This window comes from Talpa europaea (genome assembly GCF_964194135.1).
Source record: "Talpa europaea genome assembly, chromosome: 3".
Taxonomy (NCBI): domain Eukaryota; kingdom Metazoa; phylum Chordata; class Mammalia; order Eulipotyphla; family Talpidae; genus Talpa; species Talpa europaea.
In genome coordinates, this window is record NC_140069.1 from 149160093 (window position 1) to 149187480 (window position 27388).

The 27388-nt window shown below is 56.4% G+C and overlaps 1 protein-coding gene across 1 annotated transcript in view; it reads right to left on the reverse strand.

The window, feature by feature from the left end:
- PRKAG2 (protein kinase AMP-activated non-catalytic subunit gamma 2) overlaps window positions 1–27388 on the reverse strand; it is a gene marked incomplete at both ends in the record, with an annotated part of 159202 nt that overhangs the window by 57641 nt on the left and 74173 nt on the right. Inside the window, one exon of the mRNA XM_084230746.1 lies at window positions 3463–3674. Within this exon, the coding sequence (XP_084086872.1) occupies window positions 3463–3674 (212 nt within the window). The remainder of the gene's footprint in view (window positions 1–3462; window positions 3675–27388) is intronic.

Sequence of the window (27388 nt, forward strand, 5' to 3'; positions counted from 1 at the left end):
GCTTCTAGGGCGCCCGACTCAAGATACAGGCCAGGAGGGAGATTTCTGGAAGAAAAAGAGGGAAAGGGTGGGAGTGACTGTGGTGGGAAGGGACTTGGAAAAACACCCGCCATGCTGATGCCTCGGCGCCGCAAGACGGTTCTGTCAGGGGTCAAGACAAACACTTCCATGGCCAGCTCATGCCTCCTAAGGGGACACCCCTTTCCTTGACGAGACTACAACAGAGGCTTCCTTCTCCCTTCCATGTTGCGCTCTCCCTCCCCATAACTCTACCCCCCAAGCGTCGGGTCCACTCCCGCTTCCGGGAAGAAACTGTCAGCGCCACTCCGCCTGCGCCCGCGGCAGCCCCTCACCTGCATTTCAAAGTCAGGATTTTTAAGAGTTTTCCACACGGGAGACTCCACTTCTGTACCTCCCACTCGTTCAGCAGACACGGCCTGGCTTCTGCTGTCCGCCGCGCACAGAAGCTCTCCTGCCACGGTCGTCGGGGGCCTCAGTCCCTGCATTTCACCGTCAGCGGCCGCCTTTGCTGCTGCGGGCCGCTCCCTTCTAGTGCTTGAAACACGTGTTCCTTTGACAGCTGAGGCGCTGCTCTGCTGGTTTTCTGCCCACCCTCCAGGCGGCTCCGCGTCCTCCTTCTCTGGCTGTCCCTAAGCGTCTGCATTGTTCCGGCTCGCTCCTCAGCGGTCCCACATCAGCGTACGTTATTTTACCTATAACTATGACAAGGTATGTCCTGATGATGTCCAAATCACCATTTCTAGCTCCAGACTCACGTGTTCGATGGCCCTTTGGGCACCCCCACTCGGACGCCGCCCCTCCCACCACGTGGAAGCCCCGCAGCACCCGTGAACCTGCATCACCCCAAGCCAGCCACCCCTCTTCCTCCTCAGACCCTCCCAACAAAGGCAGGCACCGCAACCCACTTTCCCAAGGCGAAACCTCCGGAGTCAGCCTCGATTCTTCTCCTTCCCTCTCAACTCATCACCACCACATCCCTAACCCCTGTCCATTCTGCTCCTGAACAGCGTTTCACTTCCTTAAAAAGCCGTGCTCTTCTTTCCACCTGCGGCGGCTGCCATCTCGGAGCTCCTGTTCTACACTAGCCCAACCTAATTTCCACTCCCAGCCAGAGGGGTCCCTGCAACGCTGCTCATGGCTCTTCCCTGCTGAAAACATGGCCCCTCCCGGGCCTGGCGCTTCCGCTCCCCATGGCTGGACGGGGCATTTCCTCCCATAGCAACTGAGCAAATTCTTCTGAACACAATCGAGAGTATTTACCTGCCTCTACCCCCTAAAGAGACAGAAGCTCCTTCCTTTGTTCAGTCGCAACTATTTGTGGGTCCCCTCCCCCTCACCATGCCTAACCTGCTGTTGATCCAGCCCTGCACAGAACATTCTGCACGACTCACACATGTCCTCCCATCACAAGGCTCCATTCCCTCCACTTAGTGGTTGCCTAGTAAGGATCTGCTGAGCAAATAAATAATCAAAGGAGCCCGTTACTAAAGACTAATTATCCCGGGCCCCTTCCGATTCTAGAATACAACGCATGGAACAAATCTTATAAAAATGATCTTCATGGTCATTGTTCACAGAAAGAGCTTTTATATTCCAAAAGGCAGCAGAAATCAGATCTAAATACTTCCGGGCTGACATGTCTTCAGGCAACTCACACTCACAAAGAGTATTCTGGAAGCCACATGAATCAAATCAGCCAAGATCTTAAGGAACTTTGCACACAAAATACACTCAGCATCATCCGCTTATAAAGAAACACACTTTAAAGAACTGGAAACGCCCACCAGTCCCAAGGCCATGGCAGCCAAGAGCAGAAGAGAGGACAAAGGTGCAGGCTATGAGCAGCCTGGCGGAAGCCTCAGGCCTCAGGGAGGAAGTCTGCAGAGGGGGGAAGGGCCTGCTTCATGCCAGGGAGGAGGGGAGGTGGGGGGGGCACTCTCTCCACTCTTGAAACAGATCATATCAAAGCCTAAGGTGGGGGCCTGGATGAGCACCCTGATTTTCTGAGGGTCAAACTACATACACATTGTAGCCCTGGTGGGTTCCTGTAGAACATGATAAGGTACATGTAACAGAGCACTCCCAGGACACAACCATGGCAATGAGTACAGGCTCACTGCCACCATTTCAGAACTTTTTTATCTTCCCAAATTGAAATTTTGTCCCATTAATCACAAGCCCTGGCCCAGCCCTCAGCACCCACCCTTCTTGCTCTGTCTCTATGAATCTGCCAGCTCCAGGGACCTGATGAAGAGGAATCAAACCATACCTGTCCGTCTGCGACAGGCTTATTTCACTGAGCTTCATGTCTTCAGCCCACCATAGCGTAGCAGGTGCTGGGATTTCCTTCCTTTATAAGGCTGAGGAATATTCCAGCGCATGCACAGACCGCATCTGGTTTACCCATTCGTGACATCTGGCTTGGTGATGGAAGCTGTGGGCGTCACACAGCCATGCGTGTTTGTCTGTGGAGCCGCAGGCCCTGACCAGGGCACATGGCCGGGTCTGTCACTGAGTGTGGGACACAGCTGAGGACACTTCCCCTCTGGGCCCAGGACCACCTTAGAAAGTCTGGAGGGACTTGTCAGTCTTGACCACGGGCCTCGTGGTCACGCAGAGTATAAGGAGCGACAACATCCAATCACGGGGTGCAATCGCGGGTGAGAAACTTTATCTAAACTCTCTGAGCCTTGCTTTTGCAGACACAGCGGAGCCTTGAGGCTTATCAACTAACCTTGAGCTGAACTCCATGGCTGGCTGAAGCTGAAGGCAGAAATAGGGGGGATGGCTTCCCAGGGCCCACCAACAGAAATTCAAAACCCCAGTTATCAGATTAAAAAAAGCCTCTTCCTGTTTCTGTGCCTGAATTGCCCCGAGCCCAGGCAACCGGGTTCCAACCACACCCACCTTTCTTTGCTCTTAGCCCACCCTTAGCCAACAAAACCGAACATCTTTGTGCTCGAAACGGGTCCCCCAGACCTCTATAGCCCGTAAGTTTATCTCCTACTTCTTTACCATCAATTATCAAAAAAGCCTCTTCCGCTTCTTAAAAGCACTGGTGTCACACTCTGGCCTGCGCACGCGGGCAGAGAGCCCGGGGCGTGGTCACGAGACCACACCACCTCATGCTTCAAGAATACTCCCCGAGGCAAGTGACAGCCGTCTTTAAGTATCCCAATCAGGATAAATTCAAACTAAGCTTATCGTAAAAAGGGAGCAGAACCCTTTTTCTCTTCCAGATGGGGCCACTTTCTATTTGATTTCCTTTGCTGGCTGTGCCACCATTTTTTCTTCTCAGTCGGTGATTTAAATAGAATATATGAACAATGCCCGGTGTACACAGCCTGAGCGCCAGCTGTATAGGGCAGGCTGAGCCAATGCAGGACGATAGCCAGTCCTGCCCCACCCCCCCAGCCCACAGTGGGAGGAGCCCAGACTCACTGTTTGGGGGGCTGCATAGTGCGCGGGGGATGCTGACGGAGGCCTAGTCGGACTCTGGAAGGCGGACAGGCAGAACCTCTGGCCTGTGTCCGGAGGGGAAGAGGAGGTGTAGATGCGATTTTCCAGCCGCTCTGGCTCGTGCTTGTAGGATTCAAGAGGAAACGTGTGCTGTTTGACCACTTGGGTGGGTGTCGACGGGGAGGAAGAGAGGCCTGTGAGGGAATGAACAGGACAGTGTTAGGGTTAGGAGTCTGGCCCAGATGGAGGGAGGAGAGAAAGGCTCTTCTGTGCCCAAGGGCCAAAGTTCTCAAGTGGCAAAAGCCTGAATGATTAAATTTTGAGGGTTGGGGACAAGCTATTATAAACCTGCTTCTATATCCCTGAGTCAGCTGTGTCCAGAAATCCCCTTGTCACCCCACGTGTGTGGCCAGCAGTTCCCGGTGCAGTGAGGGGCACTGCCTGGGAGCTGTCTGGGCAGAGGGTTGTCAGCCACGCACAGGCTGGATGTCAAATGAGACTTGACCTTCCCCCCCGAGCACACGAGGTTTCCATTATCCAGCATGTCAGCTGGAGTTGGACGCAGCAAAGTCCATCGTGTCCAGCGAGGCACGCGCCGGGTCACAGAAGAGGGATCCCCACGTCCACAAGCCCCAGACGGTGCCCCAAGTGAGTGACACTATTAACACTGTGAGCTGTAGCCTTGCCCATTCAGTGGGAGGTGAAGGCCCAGGAGACTTCAGGAAGGGCTGCGGCTGGCAAAGGGAAGAGTTAGGCGGACTGATCTGCCAGGAGTAAGACATTGTCCACCTCAAGGGCGCCTGTGCCTCCGGGGGCCAGTCTCAGGCAGGTGGTCATCACCCACAGCTGACAATGCCACAGGATGGCCTATGGGTTAAATGGTGTCCCCCAAAGAGACATGTAGAAGTCCTGAGTCCCTCCCCCTGAAGTCCCTGTGGATGTGACCTAGTTAGGACACAGGGTCTGCAAATGTTGGTGAGCAACTGGGGGCTGACGAGTCAGCAAGGAGCCATCAGCCTCCGGGGCACGCCCTGCTGGCGCCCCGCCCCCCACTCCAGGCCTGAGCCGAGAGGAGCAGCTTCGTGATTTTCCAGCCCTCCTCAGGGCGGCTCTGGGAGATGGACGCGGCGGGGCTGCCAACACCCACTTGTTTTCCAAGAGGAGCAAAATCTGGATTTGGCCTGAGACCTGCTGCTTTACAGGTGCTGAACACAGTTCATATTTTAAGTTTATTATTTAAAAATTTTACATTCTGCAAGTAAAAGGCAAGACGAGAGTAGATATGATCTAGGGGCTGCCCGCTTGGCCTAAATGCTGGGGGTCCAGGGCCAAGGCTAGACCCCTCCCCCTCATGTCTGCACAGGGGGCTCCCCCTTCTGTCCTCCATTCCCACACCCAGAGCCGCCTCCGTCCCCAGGCCAGTGAGTCCGGCCTCCCTTCTCCTGGCCCCAGGGTCCCAGGCCGCCTCCTGAACTCGGAGAGCCACCACCTTAGCAGCCAACCACGTGGCTTAACGCTGAAACCAAGTACAAAATCTCCCGCACGGATCCAGCATCTGCCTTTGGGCCGCGTTCCCGCCCGTGCCCGTGGGTCCCCACAGCACCCAGCACCGGCCCGGGCCCTCGAGAGGAGGCGCTGCCCACACCCAACAGGCGAGGAGAGAAGGGGGCAGGGAAGGGGCCCCAGCTCAGCTCGAGTCTCCTCTCGCTCCCCTTACTGGAGAGTGGGTGGAGGCACCCGTCTCCTGGGTGGGAGCTTTGGAAGTCACCCACAGCAGAGGGGTGTCGTTTCCCAGGGCACCCCTTGCCCCTTAAAGCCAAATGAGAACTGCCCAGAAGGAGGGGGCCGGCCTCTGGCCCAGGTCTGGGCCCTTGTCCAGGCCAGTGTCGGGGCATCCTGGCCCCGACACTCCCCAGTGACGCCCCAGGATGTTGAAGAATGGGGTCACCCCACCAAGGCTCAGAGGAGGCATGTCTGGGCCACTCAGAGGGCTCTGCTGGGGGCCTGGGGAGGAGGCCACTGGAGCGGCTTTGTTTGTGGAGCGGGCACCTCTGGCAAGGGCCTCGCGCCCCCAGAGGGCTGGCGTGTCTTTCAAGGGCGCCAGTCTGGTTCTTCACAGCGCCTGGGCAGCCCAGTCCCCGGGGACTCAGGCCAGCAGGAGGATTTATGGTCCCAAGTCTGGGCCCGGCCCCTGGACACAGGCCCTTCCTGTGTGCTGATGTGGGGGCCCAGCAGGGGCGGGACAGAGCTGAGGGATGGGGCGTTTTAGACGCACAAGCCTGTGCCTCCAGCCACATCCTAACCTGTGGGAGATCCTGGGGCACAGCCGCTGGGAGGGGGACATGGCCCCCAGGATCCCTAGCATCCCTCAGTCACAGGACAAAGCCCTTTCATCCATCCCCAGGCAGGGCACAGCCTGAGCCGGGCCCCCCTTCTCGCCCGTGACTTCACACTCAGGCCCAGCTCAGATTTGGGGCTCAAACCCCGCCCCACAGAAGTTTTCAGGCCCAGGAGCAGCTACGGAGACCTCCGCGTGGGCGTCCTGACAGCTCTGATCTAAGCCACACGTGCCAGAGCTCCCGGCTCAGCTGCTCTGCTCCAGGGTAGGGAGAGCTCGTGGGGCCGTTGTCACCTCGGGCTCTCCAGAGCCGAGATGGAGAGAGACGCCCGTGCCGGGGAGAGGCGAAACCGACGACGGCAGCCACGCGCTCGCCACGGGTTGCTCTAGGCACAGAAGCCCACACCCCCCTCGTGTCCCAGGGGAGTGGGAAGGGAAGAAGCAACGCACAGAGCCATCTGCACAGGACGGTGTCCTGTCGCCCCAGACGGGGGCGCGTAGGCGGTGGGGGCGCACACCCCCGCTCTGCCTGCCTGCTGTGCCGGGACCACCTCTAGAAGGACCTGGAAACACTGGCCGGGAACCGTGATCAGGAGCCTCTCATTGTAAACCCTTTTCTGTCTTGTCAAATTTTGTATCACATGAACCTCGTCAATTCAGAAAACAGTTCTTTTTTCAGCCACTGATCTGCTTTTGAACCAAGAAGCTGATGAACGAGGTAACTCTTGCTCCCCCTCCTGCCCTGACCCCACAGCCTCGCCGGCTCTGGGGAGGTGTCTCCCCGGCTACCCAGGAGGCCCGCGGAGGCAGGACCTGTCTTCTCCCTGCTCCTGCCCCGGAGCAGGTGGGTGTGGAAGGGGGAAAGCGAGGCTCTAGACTATGGGGGTGGGGGCAGGTAATAAATGACTTGTGGATTAGGAATATGTGTGTGCTATAGGGGTACAGGTAAAGAGCCTCCCCAGGACCCTTCCCCGGCCCCTCCCCTTGATGAAAACCAGCTGGCACTCATCCATGTCCGTGTGGAGCTGGCACCCACTTGTCCCTGCCCATCTCCCCCTCGTGTAAATACCCCACCCACGGCCCAGGAGCAGGACGGGTCTTTCGGACGTGAGTCTGCGCCCTCCTCCTTTGTCGACAAATTAAACCACTTTCCTTTTCCTCAAACTCGGTTTCCTTTCATTGGCTGAGGGACACTGAGGCCGGAGATCGGTAACAGTAACACCAAACAAGAGCTGAGAGAAGAGGGGACCCCCAGGCACCAGGAAGGGGCTGGGCCTGGCCTCGGGAAAATGGATCTGGCCCCAGGAAGGTACTTTCAATGGGCCTGCCCGGATAGGACCAGGCTGTCGCCACCCCAGGACAGACAGGCCCTCCCCCTCCTTCTGCTTCTGAGGGACTTTGTTGAGCCCCGGACAGGGAGCAAGGCCTGGAATTCTCCAGGGAGGCAGCCAGGATGAGAGAATGGGCTCCCGAGTGCACAGAAGGCGCCTGGCAGCCACATGAGACACCAGGCAAGGGGCTCCAGACACCCAGGAGCCGCAAGCTGATGCCTTCACAGGGGGGCCCACGGGGTGTGCTGGCTCTGGACAGCAGGACAAGAAGCTGGGGTGCCGCCTGAACACCCCAGCTGCCAGCAGGGAGGGTGGGAAGGACCGGACCCAGAGACAGAGGCTCGAGGGATCCCTGACTGGCCCTGGGCCTTGGGCTGGTCCTCCCAGGCCTTGGGAACGTGGGCATGCCAGGTAGACCAGCCATCTAAGCACCACACCCCACCCCGCCACTAGGCACGGCCCCTGTTTTCGTGCCTACTGACTGCAAAGAAGAATCCATTTGTTTCTGATCTCAAAACATCCTTGCTGATGATCCCAGCACGCACAAGTGGGAAGAGCAAATTCGTGCAGACCCTGGACGATGGTCTGGGCTTTGAAACACAAGTAACTGCTCTGCAGGGGCGGGGCCTGCTGGTCCCACTCCTGGGCCCCCAGGTAGCCAGAAGCCCAGTGGAGTGAGCGCCTCCCGTGGGTGAACACAGATGGGCGGCCCTTGTTGGGTCTCAAAATTCTTCTCCAGAGTAAACAATGCTTCTGTTTTTAACCCTTTGTTCCTTGGCTCTCCCTCTGGCCCGGCACCCCTCTTCCCCACGCTGTCCCTCACCCCCTGTATTGTTTGCCTTCCACCGGATCGGTGTCCCCGGGGTCTGACCCTCACGGACTCAGGAGCACTGCAGCAGGGGGTGGGCAGTGGGAGCACCTGTGGAAGGTGGGGGTGACAGGTTGAGGACCCAGGCAGCTGATCGGCACCTGTGTCTTGTGGGTGAGTCTGGGAGGACCCCCAGGCTCAGCCTTTCGTCAGCCCACAAGTTGCCCTCTCGGTGCTCGCTGGAGTGAGGTCTGAGCGGCAAGTGACAGCCAGGATGAGGGCCCCAGGACCCCGGCGCTGGCGCTGACTGATGACCTGCATGGGAACTCTGGGAGGGAGGGAGTCGCCTCACCTCTCTCCCAGAAGCGCCTAGAGGCGCCAGGGAAATAGCCCGGCAGAGGCAGAGCCAGCATGTCTGAAGAAAGAGGAGGCTGCACCATCAGACAACATTGTCAAATCCCAGACCAGTGACGCACAGCTCAGGCTGGACCCGGGTGTGGCCTTAATGGTGGTCGCCACGCCCCTCTTGATTTTAAGGGCCCATCGTGTCCTGTGGCCGCTGGGATTCCGTGGCTTGAGCTCCACGTGGAGGACAATGCAGGCTCCGTGGCCTCAGTGGGCAGGCTCCCACCGGTGCAGACGCAAACACCGGCAAACACAGTCCTCCTACGCTCATGCAGAGGGCCTGGCCCCCGCGCTCGGCATTTGTGGGCTCTGGGCTTGTCCTGCCTGGCGGTGTCTGCTGTGGGGCTCTGGCAGGGATACCCCGAAGAGCCCCTTACTTTCTCCATTGAGCTTCTGATGACTTCCCCAGGGGAAGGCTTTGCTCACGGCACACCCCCCCCCCCCACCAAGTGAACCTGACACCTGGGGGAACATCTGAGGTGCTTCAGCCCCCAGTTCTCAGCCTGGCTGGCCACAGGACACCCCCAGGAGATTGGCAAAAACCTTGTCCCAGAGCCTAAAGATTCTGCGGCGTGGATCTGAGGAGCAGCCTGGGAATCTAGGTTCTCCAGAGTTCCCTGTGACCCTGCAGCCAGACGAGTTTTGAACCAGTCATTTGAATGCAACTCCTCATTTTGCAGATAAGAAAATTCTAAAGTAATTCTAGTTCTCATTCTGTGGCCAAGCCACCCAGGGGCCCCAGGCTCTTTCTCACAGCTCCCTTCTTAGAGCAGCTTCTTTCTGGGTTCTGAGCTCCCCCCCCCCCACCACTCCCCCCCTCTTACTTCCTGCTGCCATGCCCAGGGCAGCGTTCTTGAACCGGCCACCGCCTGGGCACGAGCTGTCCTGCTGGCCGAGCCTCCCAGGCCCTGCTCCCGCTCAGCTAGCTGCTTGGAGGCCTTGCTCCAATGGTTCCAGAATCTGCTCGCCCCGCCTAGGGCCCCTCTCTTGGGTCAGAGCTCTAGTCTCCTGTCTCAGGATGGGCCTGATGCCTTTACCCACAGCGGCCTCACTCCGCCCGCCTTGCTCACTCCACTGAGTGCTGTCCAGCCAGGTGCCCTGGCCAGAATTGTTTACAGGTTCAAGGAGTAAGCTTTACAATGTTTCACAATAGAAAACTATTCAAAATATGTTGGAGAACACTGGAAGCTCTTGGAATCCAAGCGCCATGGAGATGAGGTGGGTGAAATTCTATTCAAACGCACTTCTTCTAGGTCATTTTCTAAGTTTCTCATTCTTCTGGCAAGAAGCCAGCAAGAGAGCAGTTTTTGGGGCCAATTCTGCCCCCCCCCTTACACGGGTATCTGCAGGGACACTGGGGAAGGAGGTGGGGAGGAGGTGGGAATCCTGCTCCATCCCTCAGTCCCAAGTGTGCTCCCCACCTCTGTGATCTGCGAGCTCTTAGGGGGGCTGCTCCCTCCTCCAGCTCATCTGCAGGCTGGGACTCTGCTTCGCCCCAAATGTAACCCTAGATACATCACGGAGCAAAAGATGAGGACTCTCATGCTTTTCATGTTGAAGCTCAAAGGCAGGCCTCAGAAAGTGACCCCCAGTCACTTTGTAGGAGGAATATTCTATAACAATTCGTTTCTCATATAAAATAGTTTCCGGGGACTCCCTGGTGGTGCAAGGGGTTAAGACGCAGCACTAAGAAGTTATCCGCAGCCCGTGCAGCATGAGTTCAATCCCCCGCCAGGGAGGCAGCCCACACGGCCTCTGGCCTGCACCCCAGCTCTTGTATGTATAAATAAATCTTAAAAAAAAAAGTTTCTGGAAAGCAATTTGCAAAGGATTCCTCAATGAAGGGGGGTGACTGTGCCAAGCCCCTGGTGAGCAGCCCTGTGGGCCTCCCCAGGGCAGCCCAAGTCATCTGGTGCTAGAGAGAAGGTGGCCGGATGCGGCCCCTCCCCGATCCCAAGGGAATGCCAGCGGGGGGGAAGGGGCATAAGCAGCCTCAGTGGACAAACACCCTGTGGCCTCGTCTTACAGTGGAGGGAACACAGGCCCTGAAAGCCAAGGGCTCGGGCCCACCGGCAGCAGCTGGGTCAGAAGCAGCCTCAGTGGAGATGCGGGTCTGGGCTCCAGCGTGCCAGGAGGGGCTCCAGACGCTGACTTTACCTCCCTGAACATGTGGCGGGGGCAGGAGACTGTGGGTAGGTGAGAGGACACTGGAGGACAGCAGGTGCCTGGGGTCAGTCGGGAGGTGGGGCCCTGGGGTGCCTTCTGTGGCCCACACACCTTCCCCAGCCAGCCACTCCCAGGCAGCACAGGGCAAAGGGGGGTGTGAGACTATGATTAGGACACTAGATTTGGGGGGAGCAGGGAAGGGCGGCTCTAGCTTCCGTCCTGAGTCAGCGTGGGGACTATCATTTCCCGAGGGGACACAGGGAAGGACACAGCTCAGTAGGAGGCCCCGGGGCTGCATGCCTGCGGAGATGCCCAGGGGGCAGGGAGAGGCCTTGGTGGCACCAGCCTCAGGTGGGGCCAGGATATTTCAGGGTAGGAGCTCCCCGGTGCCCGCCTGCCCAGATGTGATCCGGGTCAGGACTAGAAGTCGGTACCAGTTCAGACGAGTCTCTGACCTTGACCTCTCCCAGGTGCCCCTTTACAAGAGGGTGCAGTTCAGGCAATCAGTTTCAGCAAAGCCCCCTTCGAGTCCCCCAGCCCCCATCACTGTGATGGCAAAAGGCAGGTGGGCTTGAGGGCCAACCTGGAGCCAGCCTGCTGAGACGGAGCCATGGGGAGGGCCAAGGCCCGGGGCCTGAAAGCACGTCTCTCGCCGAGTCCCCAGCAGCTGGGCCTCCACCTGCGCTGACCAGGGAACCCCTGCAGCCCCAGCCGCCACGTCCAGGACAGGGCTCACCACGGCCCTCCTGCCCCTCCGGCAACCCCTGGTCATCTACCCCAGGCACTGGGGAGCCTCCCAGACACCGGAGGGATGTGATTCTGGAATGTCTTGGGTCCCAGGCCCCGCTGGCAATCTGGTGGAATCAAAAAAGGCAGCAACTTTATTCATTTCTTCTCTGTCTCTGCAGGGCCCTCAGGTGGCTCCACTCCCAGCGGGCAGGGGTGTGGAATGTGAGTTCCAAGGGTCTGAAAACATTTCCCCATCCTTTTTCCTACAGGGCCCAGCCCCCACTGTTTTAGGAACTAACATGGCTGTGTCCATACCGCGGTCTGAACCCCCAACTCAGAAATCTGGGGTGTGGGGGGAAAGTAAAAAGAAATCTCAGGAGAAAGGGGGGCCTGAAGATGCGGTGGGAAGCCACTCGGGCACTGGAGTGAAGGGACGGCGGTGGCCAGGCCTGGCTAGCTCCCTGTACCCCAAAGTTCTGGAGCTGCTCCCCGAGTCTGACCCTGTGCCTACAGTTTGCCGGCCCTCTGGTCCTGCTCAGCCCCTGTGAGAGCCCCCTCCCTCCACAGACTGGGGCAGCTGCTCATGATGTGCGGCCCCTCCAGCTGTGGACCCACTACTAGGCGGTTTAGTCTCACCCTGGAGGGGCCCCAGACGCCCTGGGCCCCAGATCCCCACCTCCACGCTCTGGACCCAACATGGAGAAGGCGCAGGGGTGATTGAGCAGCTCTGGGACACTGTCCCCTCCCCAAGTGTGCCGGGTCAGGTCCAGCCTCCTGCACACCAGGAACAGGCTCTCCCGCCAGGTTGGAGGAGGCGGCCCCAGAGCTGTTTCCAAAGCTCCACCTGGGAAGCCACAGTCGGCAGAACGGGGGTGGAGAGGCAGGGTCCTGGGAGATACCTGTAATGCGCCCAGGTGCCCCCTTCCTGCTGAGACACCCCCCTTCCCCCGGACCAGGCGCTGGTGGCCAGCCAGCGAGGCGGGCATTCCCTTTTGGGGGCCGGTTGCAGCTGGCCGCTCGGGACTCCGGCCAGGGCTCTCCTGCGGGGCTGTTGACTCAACACGTCACCTGACACCGCCCGTCAGGCCTCGGGGTGTGAGGTGCCGCTGAGACTGGACAGGACAGGGTGCACAGGGCCAGCGGGTCCTGGGGCCAGGGAGGCGTCCGGCCGTGCCTCTGCTGCCAGCACTGGTTCTTCTGTGCTGCTCTGAAGTCCCAGCTCTGCACTCAAGGGGGGAGCAAGGCCTTGTGAGCCCTGGGCAGGGCGACTTGCCCCAGCGACTGGTGGTAGAGTCTCCACAGAGGAGGAAGGAGGGAGGAAGGAAAGCGGCAGATAAAATACTAATAATGGAAACCCCACAGGCCCCAGCCACCCCACTTCTGGGTATTTATAGGAAGAACGTGACGACACTAACCCAAGGAGCTCTCTGCACCCCTGTGGTCATCGCAGCGTTAGCCACGGCAGCCAGGGGCCGGAAGTGACCCAGACGACAATGACTACGAAGAAGGCTCGCCACAAACACGGAGTGGAGTAGACTCGGCTGTAAAGGCAGGTGAGCGCCTGCCCCTTGTGGCGACCTGGCCAGCCCATGGGCGAAGCTGCTCAGTGAGACGTGAGCTGGAGAAAACGCACACTGAGGGGTCGTTCCTATGTGGCCATGGAAGGGGAGCGGGAAGAGGGGCGGGCATGCTGGATAAAAGGGGTCCATGTGCGGTGCTGGGTGGAAACCAGAATTCTGGTGATGCTGACTGAAGGGACCGTGTGCCTGAACCCACAGAACATTATAAAACAGTGTTACTTCAATTAAAAATGGAAAAAAGTGACACAAGGACCTCCATGCAGGAGCACATGTGCTGGCTACGTCCTTGGACAGATAGTCCGGAGCTTTAGACCCAGGGGTGCCCCTTCTCATCAACAGTGCAACTCTGGGAGTGCAGGGCCATAATCAAAGGGGACCTGGGGTACCAGAATTTTCCCTTGTGCTTTGAGCAGAAAGGTAACCACCCCCAGAGCAACATGGGACGGGGCCACCTTTCTGGGGAGGCTACATTCCCACCTTCCAGCGTCCAACCACAGTCACTACCATTGTTAAGCTTGTTTCACGGGAGGAAGACGTCACTGCCTCACTGCATGAGCTTTAAGTTTTGGAAAACTCCTGGGGCCCCTTCCAAATACCTCACCTGCTCACCGACCCCTTTGGGGACCCAGTCTTCTCTTTCTACATGCTGCGTCTCCTGGAAAGGCTCCACGCCCTGTTCTCCTTGGCCAGGCTACAAGGTTGGCCCAATCAACAGTTACTCGACACAGGACACTGGTGCCCCTTACATATTCCAACACTATAGGATCACGGCATCCGTAGTTACTTCTTTCCACTTCCTGTTCCCTGTGCGAGGCACGGGCAGTGCTGAGTCTTATTTTTCATCATGCCCCCAGCCTGGCACAGTGCCTGGCAAGCATTCTCTGCTCCATAAATATCCCCAGAGCTTCTGCAGCAGACCTCTGCTCCACAACGTGTCCAGCAAGCAAGGTTCACCAAAGACAAATGGACCAATGGGATTTCATCCAAATGTCAAACTTAAGCTCTTCAAAAGTCACTTATGGGGCCTCCCCGGTGGCGCAGCTGTTGAGCGCTGGGTTGCGAAACTGCGCACGGCCTCTGCGGCGCCGGTTCGATCCCCGGCTGCTCCCCGGCCACCGGAGGAGGGTCCCACATGGCGTGCAGACCTCTCCTGCCGCCAGCTGCTCCCCTCAGCAGTGTACTTCGGTCCTTCTGCCTGCTCTGCTCCCCGCTCTGGCTCTGGTGAATTCTCTCACCCTCCCGCGCTTCTGACTGTACCCAGTGCATGTATAAACAAAAAAACAAACAAACCAGCAAACAAATAAATAAAGCATGCCTCTATTAAAAAAAAAAAAAAGTCACTTATGAAAAAAAAAAAAAGCAAGTGACAGGAAGAAAGTACTTTTAAACTCCTACATGGTAAAGGACTTGTATCCACAACATATAAACATCTGTCAACACTCAACAACAAGAGAACACATAATTGTGTTTGAAAAAAAGGGATAGAAGATTAAAGAAACTTCACCAAAGAAGACACATGAAAAGATGTGCTGACAAAGAAGCACATGAAAAGAAGCTCAGCATTATTAACCATTAATCATTAATCATTAGGGATGTGCACATGGAGGCTACGAGCTGCCATGATCCGTTGATTAGAAGAGTTACGGGTTTTTAAAGACTGACAATACTAACTGCTGAGGAGGATGTGGAACAACAGGAGCTCATATACACTGATGGTTGGAACGCAAAATGCTACAATCAGTTTGGAAAACAGTTTGTTTCTTACGAAGCTAAACTTACATTTGCCATATAACCCAGCAATGCCACTCATAGAAGAAATGAAAACATGTTCACAAAAAGATCAGATGCAGTTTTTTTATTTTAACTTTATGCATAATTGTCCAATCTGGAACAACCCAACTGTCTTCAATTAGTGAATTAATAAATGGAGCATCCACACATTGGAATACTATACTCAGTGATAAAGAGGAAAGAATGAATTATTTATGCAACAGGTCAGTGAATCTCAAACGCATTTTGTTAAGTGAAAGAATCCATATCCAAAGGCTGTACACTGATTTTTTCCATTAATGTGGCATTCTGGAAAAAGAACATATAGGGAGCATATAAAAAATTCTCTCGTTATTGAATGCTTATAAGGGACAGAAAAATCATAGGTTGCTAGGGGCTCAGGATGGGGGAAGAAGTTGATTACAAAGAGGCCTGAGGGAATTTTGGAGGGCTAATGTAACTGTAACTTTGACAATTTTTGTGTTTGTCAAAATTCACAGAAATATACAGTTAACTCTTATATATATGTGAGACATTAGTTCTAGGGCCCCCATGTATACCAAAATCCATTGGTGTTCAAGTTCCTTACATGAAACGGCATAGTAGTTGACTTCAAACTATATGACAAAGTGATAGTACTCAAAAAGGTATGGTGTTGGAATAAAAATGTACATAGGCCAATGGACTAGAATTGAGAGTTCAGCAATAAGCCCTACCCATATAAACAAATGAAACTAAATCAAACTAAAAAACTTTTGGACAGAGAAAGAAACCACCACAGAAACAAAAGGATAACCTAGTTACTGGGAGAAAATATTTGCACATCATATGTCCAGCAAAGGGTTAATGGCCAAATTATTTAAAGAACTCATACAATTCAATGGTAACCAAAAAATCCCAATCACCCCAATTAAAAGTTGGGCAAAAGACCTAAACAGACACTTCTCCAAAGACATAGATGGCTTACAGGTACATGGCAAAATGTTCAACATCACTTATTATCAGGAAAATACCAATCAAAACCACAATGAGGTCTTACCTCACACTGGTGAGAAGAACCCATAACAAAAAGGCCTGAAACAGCAAGTGTCGATGAGGGTATAGAGAAAAAGAAACACTTCCACTGTTGGTGGGACTATAAATTGGTGCATTTCTTGTGGGAAATGTATGGCGAGTCATTAAAAAGCAAAAGCTGCACATACTATATGATCCAGCAGTAGGACCCTGAGGTTTCTATCTGAAGAACATGAAAACACTAATACAGACAGATCTGTGCACTGTGGTGTTTGTGGCTGCATTATTCACAACAGCCAAGGCATGGAGCCAGCCTAAGAGCCCCAGACAGATGAGTGGGTAAAGAAACTGTAGAATAGGGCCTCCCCGTGGCGCAGCACATTGAGTGCAGTGCTGTGAAGCTGTCCGCAGCCTCTGTAGTGTGGGTTCGATTCCTGAAGGCCAGGGACATTCCCACATGGCGTGGCAGACCTCTCCTATCTCACCCGCTGCTCCCCTCAGCAGTGTATTTCGGTCATCTGCCTGTTCTGCTCCCTGCTCTGTCTCTGGTGAGTCCTCTCACCCTCCCGCACCTCTGGCCTGTACCCCAGCTCTTGTATAAAAATAAGTGAATCTTAAAAAAAAAAGACACTGGGCCTCCCCGGTGGCGCAGCGGTTGAGCGCTGGCTTGCGAAGCTGCCCGCGGCCTCTACGGCGCCGGTTTGATCCCCAGCTGCTCCCCGGCCACAGGAGGAGGGTCCCACATGGCACGCAGACCTCTCCTGCCACCCGCTGCTCCCCTCAGCAGTGGACTTCAGTCCTTCTGCCTGCTCTGCTCCCCGCTCTGGCTCTGGTGAATTCTCTCACCCTCCCGCGCTTCTGTCTGTACCCAGTGCTTGTATAAACAAAACAAACAAACAAACAAACAAATAAATAAATAAAACATGCTTCTATTAAAAAAATTAAAAAAAAAACTGTAGAGTGAATATATATATACATACATACACATATATATCTATCTCCAGTGAAATACTACTCAGCTATTAAAAAAGATGAAATCTTGCCTTTTGTGACAGTATGGGCTGAAGCTGTGGTTAAGATGCTAAGTGAAATATATCAGAAAGTGGAAGCCAATGGCTGGAGGGTTTCACTCATCTGTGGAACAGAAACAACAAGAGTGGCAAAACAACAAGAGTAACTTAGACTGTGGCAACTGTGGCAACTGGAGGTGTGGCTGGCCTGTAGGGGCAGGTGAGCGCGGGAAGCTGTACTCCTGAAATTAGACTGTTTTGTAAATGAATGACCAATCAATACACTTTGATTAAAAACAAAAACCAAAAACCAGTGTGGCCTTTGCCCCCCAGCTACGCACATCCTCGGGATACTGTGTCACTCTCGTTGACTTACAGTTTCTAATACAATGGAAACGCTGGATCAGCAGCTCTCACCCCGAACTGTTTTGAGAGTAATGACGTGGGTCAGAGCTGATGTAACCCTCGCACGCCGCTCAGCCAGGCCTGGGGCCTGGGGCCTGTGGACACGGAGGCCCTTCGCACGCTAAGAGCGCTTTGCAATGTGTAAACAGCAACCCACCCCACCTGTGAGTCTGAGTAGGGCCGTGCGCAGTCTGGGCTAAGCGGGGAACTGGTGCCATCTCCCCTGGGTCTTGAAGGGCAAAAATGGGTGGGGCTGTGATGGGCACATGGGATTTTTTTGGGGTAACATGGCATTATATTTCAGTTTTTAAAAAACCTACATTCTGAGTAGATGAATATTTATGAATAACCAAAAAAATAGGTTAGTATAACTTTCTGAAGAAGTTAATTTGTTGCTCAGAAATATCTAATCTTTAAAAAATATTTTTAGGGCCTCCCCTGGTGGCGTAGTGGTTGAGTGCTGGGCTGCAAAGCTGCCCACAGCCTCTGCAGCACCTATTCAATCCCCGGCCACTGGCGAGGGTCCCACATGACGCAACAGACCTCTCCTGCCGCCCGTTGCTCCCCTCAGCAGTGTATTTTGTCTGTCTGCCTGTTCTGTTCCCTGCTCTGGCTCTGGTGAATTCTCTCACCCTCCCACGCTTCTGACTGTACCCAGTGCTTGTATAAATAAATAAATAAATCTTAAAAAAAAAATTTAATTGTGGGGCCTCCCCAGTGGCATAGTGGTTGAGCGCTGGACTGCGAAGCTACCCGCAGCCTCTGCAGCGCCGGTTCGATCCCCAGCTGCCGGCGAGGGTCCCACATGGCACAGACCTCTCCTGCCGCACCCGCTGCTCCCCTCAGCAGTGTATTTCGTCATTCTGCCTGTTCTGTTCCCTGCTCTGGCTCTGGTGAATTCTCTCACCCTCCCAAGCTTCTGACTGAACCCAGTGCTTGTACAAATAAACAAACAAACAAACAAACAAACAAATAAATAAATCTTTAAAAAAGACCATTTTAATTATGGTAAAACACACAGAACATAAACTGACCATGTTAATCATTTTTAAGTTTAAGTGGTGTTAAGTCTGCTGTGTGCCCATCACCACCATCTACCTCGAGAACCTTCTCTTCCCAAACTAAAACTGTCCCTACCCACTCCCTCCCCATTCCTCCAGCTTCAGCTCCCTAGTTTCTGTCTCTATGGCTCTGTCTCCCCCGGACCTCATATAAGGGAATCACTTGTCCTTCTATGTGGGTTTATTCACTTAGCACAAAACGCAAGGCTGTCAGGGTCCAGCCATGGCAGAGTAGATGCTGGGTTTTCTTCCTGCATAAGGCTGAGCAATGTTCCTGAGCATGGACAGGCCACCTCTGGTTTATCCACCTGTCATATCTGGCCTGTTGAAATTGCAGACTGTCATACTCCCTGTCAGTTGTGTGTGAAACTGCTAGCCCTCGCCAGGGCGTGTGGCCCACGTCCGTCCCTGTCTATGGGATTCAGCCGAGGACACTTGTGCCCTAGCGCCAGAACTACCTGACAAATCCTGGAGGCCCCAGGATGCTTTCTTTCTCAATGGCTTCAGCTTTGCAAGGGCCCTAGAGATTGCCAGCCCTCCTGGGTCCCACAAGCCCTTTCCTGAGTGGCAGCCCTCAGCTTCACAGCCCCCACAGCCCGGCTTCTGCGGGTTCTTCATGCGTGTGTGAAGGTCCCAGAACAAGGAGTGAGGGTGTTGGATTTACTTACTTGCTGCCCCTAAAGATTGCCAGCCCCACTGTCTCTCTTGCCCAGATTCCATCTGTGTCTTGGCACCAGTACCTGACCTTGCACCTGGGTGCTGGCATGTGGGAGGCCGGGCCCTGGGCACAGACCCCATGGGTGACCAGGCCTGTGTGGGAGAGAGCTCAGGGAGTCCAGCACCCCCGCCTTCCAAGGCCAAGTTTCTGTCATGCTATGGATGACACCTGCCAAGGGCAAAGTGACATTTACATGACACAGGTGGGCTGCCGTGGGGACACGCTGGGGAGAGGATGGGGTGTGTCCCTGGCACAGAGCTGGCAGCTGGGCACGGTCTGGTACTCGTGTTGTATAAATCAAAGCAATGGTCACCTGCTCTCGGTGGCTTAACCTGCTCCCCGGATCTGGTCCCGGAAGTACCGCATGCCTGGGTCACCTGTGCCTCCCTTCTGGGCCTTTCCCAAGAAAGTCATCTGAGAAAACACCTTGCTCCTCCCTGGGGAGGATGGCCCTGGAGTGGGCCCCTCTGCACGCTGCCAGCCCCTCTCTGCCCAGGCCTGTCCCCTGAGTCCAGCTGCCCAGCTCAGGCATCAGTGCGCTGAGAGCAGAGGACAGGCCTGGCAGAAAGCACCCCCCCATGCTCCCACGCTGACACAGCGGCTCATCTTTCTTTAATGTTTAATGCCATTCGTGTTCTGGGGCTTAGCTCTTCTGCACAGTTGGAAGCAAAGAAGGGGAAAGAAACCCCAGAGGAACCATCACCAGAGAAGGATGCCGGGGTGGGGGGGCTGCACCCCACGCCCACTCCCACCCCAGGGCCAGTCCCACCAGCCTGGCCCCAGGGCAGACAGCCCCTCACTCTCAACGTTCATGCCTCAGGGAATGAACACCACAGCCTCCCTCCTGCACCTCTCCTTGGGGCTCCTGTTCTTAAAATGTTGCCTTGGCGCTCGGGTCAGACGGCGCGCACGAGACGGCAGGTGCCCGGGGATGGTGCGAAATCCACACACGGGCCCTCGGCGCTTGGGTAAGGAACGGGAGTCGCCAGCCCCTCCTGAGCTGCCCACCCTCCCAGGAACCACCATCGCGATTACCACCATCACGAGTCTCACGTCATCCATGAGTTTTGCACCTTTTGTCTTTTACGCGAATGAGCCGGAAGGTATCGCCCTGCCCCAGCCCAAGCTCAGGCCGTGCTCCTGGAGACACCTGGTGTCCCGCCTGGTGTCCCCACCCGCAGCATCGCCTCGGTCCTGTCGTGGGGGCGCCGTCGCTGTATGAGCATCCACAGGATGTCCGCAATTTCAGCGGCCACCCTTAGGGTAGCTGCTCATCCCTCTACTCCCCGGGGGGCCCAGGTTTGGGGAGAAGGGGCGGGCACTGCTTAGGCATGTGCAAGGCGGGCAATGTTGGACCGGCTGTGGAACCCAAGCTGAGGGGACAGAGCACGTCCCAAAGGCCAGCCCCGGGCAGCCTGGTCAGAGGACCCTGAGCTGCTGCTGTAAGACACACCGCGACTCCGCCAGGCACGCGGGTGTGGGACGATGAGCAGCCGGGCGAGCTTGCTCAGCACTGCGGGAACACATAGTGCACTTGGGTTGTCCTTTCAGCCCGAAGCAGCTCTGAACGGAGGCGCTGGCCTCTGAGGCACTGACGGGACGCTCCCTGATCAGCTGCTGTGGAAACCCCACTGGGGTCAGCGGCGTGGGGGACCTTGAGGTGCCTCTCAGCCCTGCTGGTAAGAGGAAACTTCACTTCCCTTTGAGCAACCCAAGAAATCAAAGGATTATCAAGTTTGCTCCTTTTTCTCAATCTGGTTCTAACACCCATACCCACACTCACACATACACTCACACACATGCACACGCACACGCCTGCAAGAACCAGCAGTTAACCTGCCGGGGAAGTTGGTCAGGGCGCACTAAGCCCCAAGCAGGGCCGCCCCACAGGGTGTATCTCACTGCTGTCTTGGGGACCCCCGGGGCGGTGTTCCTGCTGCCTGTGGGTGACAAGTACCCCTTTGGGAAGCAGCCGCGGGGGCTGGCTCTGTACCTCCAGTCTGCAATGAGATGAACGCTGGTTGTGTGGGGCTTTGTGCTGTTATCCGCGTGAGGCGTGTCTGCCGGAGGGGCTGGAGGCGGAGGGGCTGGAGCCGTGGTCAGGAAGGGACTGTTAAGCCAGAGGGCGCACGGGGGTCCGGCAATGGGTTTTCACAAGCCCAGAAAGAAAATGCTCCCTTTAGTGCAGAAGGTCAACTCCCAGGCCCTCCCTGAACTCGTCTGAGAGTGAGCACACCCCACCTCCCTGCCTTAGCGCCCCACTGGGGTCCTCACCCTCGCAGAAGACAGAGCCCCAGCTACTCCCTTCTCCCCTGCTATCCAGCAGTCGGGAACCTGAGCACCCCCAGTCTGGCCCCCTGAATCTAATCCCAGCAGCTACCGAGGGGTCACTGCAGTTAAATTGCGGGGGAGTCAAAAGTTGTCAGAGGATTTTTGACCGGGGAGGCCACACGCCTAACAGCCTTGCTCCTCTGTTCACGGGTCTCTATGTCCCGCTTACGCAGGAGTCGTAAGGTGAGGCGGCGGCCGGAGAGAGGCCACCTGTGTGGACAGTGCAGCCGTGCAGCTGCCCCGAAGGAGCGGTCTGGCCCTCCCAGCTCAGGGCTCAAACCCTGGTGCCAGGGAGGTGCCTGTGGAGCTCAGCCTCCTGGCACAGAGCATGGGCACTGACCAGGGGCGTGGACATCAGGCTTAGACAGAACCAAGCTTATTGCAGCTCCGCAGGGACCCCTAAAGCTTTATCAGTCTGACCCCCTCCAGGAAAAAGTTTCTGAAACCCAGGCCTGAGGCAAGCAACTGAGTGGAGGTTTGCCCTTGGGTGGGGTGGGGCAGGGGAGTGCCCTGACCTTGGGAGGGGAGGGCTGGGCCGCACCTGCAGCATCCAGCACACGAGTATTGGCAGTAAGCCCGCGATGCGCCCCGTCAGGATGGTGGGGGTGGGGTAAAGAGGCTTCCTGGTGAGGTCAGGTTTTGGAAAACACACGAGAAAATGGGCTGAGCCATTGATAATAGTCACCCGAGAGACAGTGATTACATGGCCCCGGAGTCTGGGCACACCCAGCACCCTCCAAGGTGCCGGTGTCTGCAGGCAGGCAGCCAGGACACTGCACTCCCGCTGAGTTACAGGCGCTGCCCGGAGAGAGTCCGGAGAGGAGGAGGAAGGACGGTGGTCACAGAGGACACCAAAGTAGCTTCTGGGGCTCAGGTGGGGGCGGGAGGTGCTGGTGCTGGGGTGCACTCACGGGCGCCCATTTGCCCATTATGTGCACATGAACTGAGGACACGTTCGAGGTGGACAGGCCCTGTGAACTGGGAGGATGGCTCTGGACCAGTGCGCCCTCAGTAAAAACATACAAGAAGGGCCTCCCCTGGTGGCGCAGCGGTTGAGCACTGGGCTGCGAAGCAGCCCACAGCCTCTGCAGCGCAGGTTTGATCCTGGCCGGCCGGCAAGGGTCCCACATGGCGCGCAGACCTCTCCTGTCACACCCACTGCTCCCCTCAACAGTGCATTTCGTCAGTCTGCCTGTTCTGTTTCCCACTCTGTCTCTGGTGAGTCCTCTCACCCTCCCGTGCATCTGGACTGTACCCCAGTTCTTGTATAAATAAATAAATCTTTAAAAAAATACAAGAAAAAGAAGAAAAAGGTCTGGCTTAGGGTGCTAAGAAGAGGGGGTCTTTGAGCCTACAAAGCTGATGTTCATGCTGAGACCTGCTGACCCCTAGGAAAGGTCATCACTGGGGGGGTTGCTTACCAGCTGGTCTCTACCTTGCCAGGACCCCTCAAGTTCCCGTCCCCCTGTGGGGGGGTGTTTGTTTGTCATTCTGTTTGCCCTGATTCCACGCCATCTTCCCTGTGCTCAGGCTTGGTGAATGGGGGGGGGAATGGGCTATGATGGGGCGGGGGGGTTCCCTCAAGGCTTTCCCATCCCCGCTGTGGGGGCTGCACAGGCCACACCAGCTGTCTCTGCTGCCCAGAACAGGCAGGCCACGTCCTTTGAATCTTGGGCCTTCTGCATGCTGCTCGGTTTCCTTCAGGACATTTCTTGGGGTCCACTGAACGAAGCAGAACAATTACAACATCACATGGTAACCGAAATTACATGGCTGTGGCCTCCCTGCACAAACTGGGCGGTGCGTGGCATCCTACTGCACGCGGCCCAGCTCGCCGCAGCTGCTGGCGGGTCACCGAGACAGTGGGTGTGGGGTCTGCCGGCCTGACCTCCGCTGTTCCTGGCACAGGAGCCCTCTTGTCAAGGAAACACTGGGCACACAGTTGCCTGAGAACCCACAGTCCCAGCACGGACACACAGGTGGCTGAAACCGTTTGGGGCAGCTGGGGGCGGGGGCAGTGAGGTGTCCTGCCCTCCGGCCCTGAGTGGCCAGAGGAAGCCCACAGGACAGTCCCCACCATGGGGGTCTCCCCTGACCCTTAGCCCCTGACCGCTGTGGCCAGCAGCCCTCCCCCTGGTTCAGAAGCCCCTTCCTGCCTCCTCCATGATCTCATCCTTTCTCCAGAACTGCTTTCCCTTTAGCAAGCTCAAACGGAAGGCAGGCCAGGCCTGAGGCCAGCAGGCCGTGCAGTTGCTGACCAGTGGCTGAGGCAGACCATGGGCCTGGCTTCCGTGAGCACTTCCGCCCATCAAGGAACCAGGGTGCCTGGCCAGCTCCCGGAGCGGTGCCATCCTTGGCTGACGGCCTGGGGACAGAGGACACCTGCACTGGGCACACATGCTCGACGTGGGAGCACCACGGGCCTCCTGCGTGAGGCTGGGGTGCAATGGGCAGCGTGTCTAAGATCTGGGCACAAACATGATTTGTCTGGAGCAGCAGAAACTGCGCTGAGCATTCACAGCACAGTCCAGGACCCCTCACACTCAGAGGCCACAGTGCTTGCTTTTGACGGCATCCATGGGTGCTGTCCCGTCCTGAGCCTTCCTCTGTGATGCATGTCCCCTTGTCCTCAGGACAACTCTGGGCAAGGGTACACAGACCTCTGCCTGCGAATTCTCCCCCCTCATCCGCCCAGCCTAATGGTGTTGTCTTTCAAGGCCCAGTTCAAGGGCCACCACCTCCCTGCAGCGCAACTTGACTACTCCTTCTCACGCCACAGCCTGGTGGAATTTCTCAGGCGCTCGCTAGAGCACTAGGGGGCACCTGGCTGTTGTTTCCTGAACGTTAACATCTCCCACCTTGCAAAGCTGGCTTATCGCCTACAGTCAGGCCTAGGAGCTGGAGCATGGCCCCTCAGCCCCCACTGTTCCTCTCATGTACCCCCAGATAACCAACAGACTGGGTGCAGACTCTGGGGCCTGCACCCAGAGATCATGGGAGAGGTCCCCGGCTCTCACTTCATATCTTACAAAACTCTTTTTGTCCTGGAACCCTTCCTCCTGTGTAGCTAAGGTCAGGGGGACACAGCCCCAGAGAGGCCAGCCCTCAGCCCTGCCTTGGGGAGAGCGCGGTTTGCAGACAACACACTGAGGAACACTCCATGTAGATGCCCCATTTGCACGCCAAGGGAAATCAGCATAGGCACACCCCGAGGCGGGAGGTGGATTGGGGTGGGGGTGCAGAGGGTCGGAGGAGAGCTGGCCGTAGCTAGTGGCTTCCTTGTGGGGTCATGGAGGTACCCCGACAGTGACCGGCAGACTTTCAACGGTGACTGCAAGGACTGTGAGCTGCCCCTCCGCCTCTCCATGTATAATATGCACATCCAGTGTGTAAGATGCACACGTTACATACATTTATTTTAAAAAGAGTGAAAAAGTGGGACTTTGGGGCATTGGGCCCGAGGACATCCAGGGGGCACACGGAGATAAAACATCTATCCAGTGGGAAGACAGAGCTTGCGCCCTAGGGGCACACTCCAGGGAATGGGTGGAGACACTCTCCCCAATTTCTGAAGTTCCTTGAGGCCATGTTGGCTGACAGCTGCAGTGTACCCACAACAAGACCAGATGCACCCCCTGTGTGGGAGGAGCCGGCGTCCGTTCTTTCCACACCCCACACTGCACCGGGCTCTCTCCCGACCACACAGGGCCGGAGGGCTCTGCGGCTGGGGGAGGCAGAGAAGACAGGCGAGGGCACCGGCGAGCTAGGAGGACGCGTAGGCACAGCCTCCACGGGGGCACAGCTCGGTGGAGGGTGTGTGTCGCCAGCTATCAAAATACAGTCCTGCGCCTCTTAGCAACAGTCTGTTGGGGTGGATCACACATACGACGTGGTCCCAAGAGGCTCTGCCCCTGGCCTCGGTGTAGCCTCGCCACTGGGGACTGAAAGGACACTTGGACATCCCCACCGTGGCAAAATCACCCAGGATACATTTCTCCACATAACCCTGTCTCTGGGTGGTACGTGACTGCACCCTTCACACCAAGTTTACTCCCGGGAGTTCATGTCACAGATCTATGTACCCACATGCAGAAAAGGTATGCGCAATAGCTGTCGCAACTTTTTTTTATAGCAAAGGATGGAGAACAGCTTCATCAACGGAGGCCTAAGTCACTCATGGACTCTGTACACGAGGGAACATTATACAACCATGAAAAAGAATGTTGCCAACATCAGCTGTTACAGGTTTAAAAAACAGAACTGTGTGTTTGATGAGCTACCTTGTAAATACATCGAAACACTGAACAGCTTTGCAAGATGAAGCTGCTGCAGTCTCTGGGCAGAGGAACAGGGAGATGGTTCTGGGTAGAAGAATGTCTTCCTTGTCACCATCTACCTGTTTGCATGTTTTGAATATTTTAATATGTGCGTGCATTTTCTCTCTCTCACTGCATATGCATTTAGTCCAAAACAATATTAGTCTAGTATTGAAGCTCATAGGTCTCTGAACTTCCAGCATATTCAGCTACCAGGTGTCTTGCAAAACACTTATCTGAGCTCAGGTGCCTGGGTTAAAACCAGGTACAATGACATTTCATCTACTTAGAAGTCGAGGTGGAGGAGCCTCTCAGTTCCTCCCTGCTCTATGATCTAGACTCCCACAAGGATGTGGCCCAGGGCGCTGGCCCTGACAGGCTTTGCTTGAGGCTGCTGACGCTGCTCCTGCCTGCAGCTGTGGGCCCAGCACCCTTTGAAAAGTGCCGCTTCTCCTTCCATGCTCCTGCCTCTCCTGCCTCAGGGAGCCCTGCCCTTGGGGTCCTTCCTCCCTCCACAACAAGCCCCCTCCAGGACTGGCTCCCAGGCCCAGGGGCTCCTCTGGGGTTTATCTCTCACCCTGGAAAGAAGGTTTGCTTTGATAAAGGCAGGCTAGTCATTGCCCGGGGGGAGGGGAGGGGCACTCCCCACCTTCCTGAAACCAGCAAGGTTTGTGGGGCCAACGGGGACAGCAGTCGTGCCCCCTGCTCTGGGGCCAGTGCCCACTCGGGTGGCCAGTGTGGACTCGCGCCCTCGTCCACAGCACAGCATCAGCGCCCCCCGCCGGCTGCAGGTCAGGCGGCCCCTGCTTCCTGTGGGTGTGCCCTGGCACTCGCAGCTCCAGGCAGACAGAGGCCTGCAGGTGCTGAAGTGACCTCCGCAGAGGCCTCTGGCTCCTCTTGCTGGCTCCCCCATTGTGAGCCCCACTCCCACCCTCCTCTCTGCGGCCTCTGCCTCCAGAAAAGGGGAGCTGGGACTGCCGGCAGGGAAGGCTCTGCCCTCCCCGAGGCGGCTGGAGAAATTCCACGCCATTCTTTCCCATCAGCTGCCAGGACTGGGGGCGGGGGCAGCGACGAGTGGGGTCCCCGGGATACGTGCCAGCTCGGTCCCAGGCAGCAGGGTGGGAGGGCTGGTAAAAGGTGGGCCCATGGGGAAGGCTGGAGCTGGGGAGGCTGGCAGCACGCACGTGGCAGCATACAGGCCCCCCTGCAGGGCACCCGGCCCCCTTCCCTCCAGGGTTCTGGGTCTGGCTCAGGTCAAGAGCCAACAAAGGGGCCATGACTCCCTGATTTTATGATTCAAGCCAGTTTTATTCACTCGACCTAGAACTCGTCTGCTGAGGTCACGGAAGAAGCAGGCAGCCCCGTGCGTGCCCTAGGGACAGCGCCTGCGGCCAGTGAGCCAGTGGCGAGTCTGGCGGGCCAGGACTCTGCCGCCCCTCCTGGAAAGCCCCGGCCATCTCAGTGCCCCACTGTGTGACCCCACGGCTCTGCGGGGCTAGAGCTGCCGGGTCTCCAGAGACAGGAGGGAGAGGGTGGTGCTGGGGCTGGGCGGGGTCAGAGTTTCAGTTTGGGAAGAAGAGAAAGTTCTGGAGAGCGAGGTGGTGATGGCTGCAGCAGCCATCACCGCTGGACTCAGTGGACACTTAGAAGATTTAAATGGCAAATTCTGGGTTACATACACTTCACCACAGTAAAAAACAACGGGGGAACAAAGTGTGGGCACATTACTGAGGGCCACCAAGTGAGGTGCATACCCTGGAGCAGAAAGGGGACACCAGAGGTGGGTCCGAGCACCCATGGCTCCAGGTCTCTGCTCTGTTTTGGCTCGAAGGTCAGCACCTGGGCACAGAGAGCACCTCCAACCTCCCCACAGGACACAGACTACCTCCATAAGAAGACCGAGGTGCCCTGGCCTTGGCGGGGGTG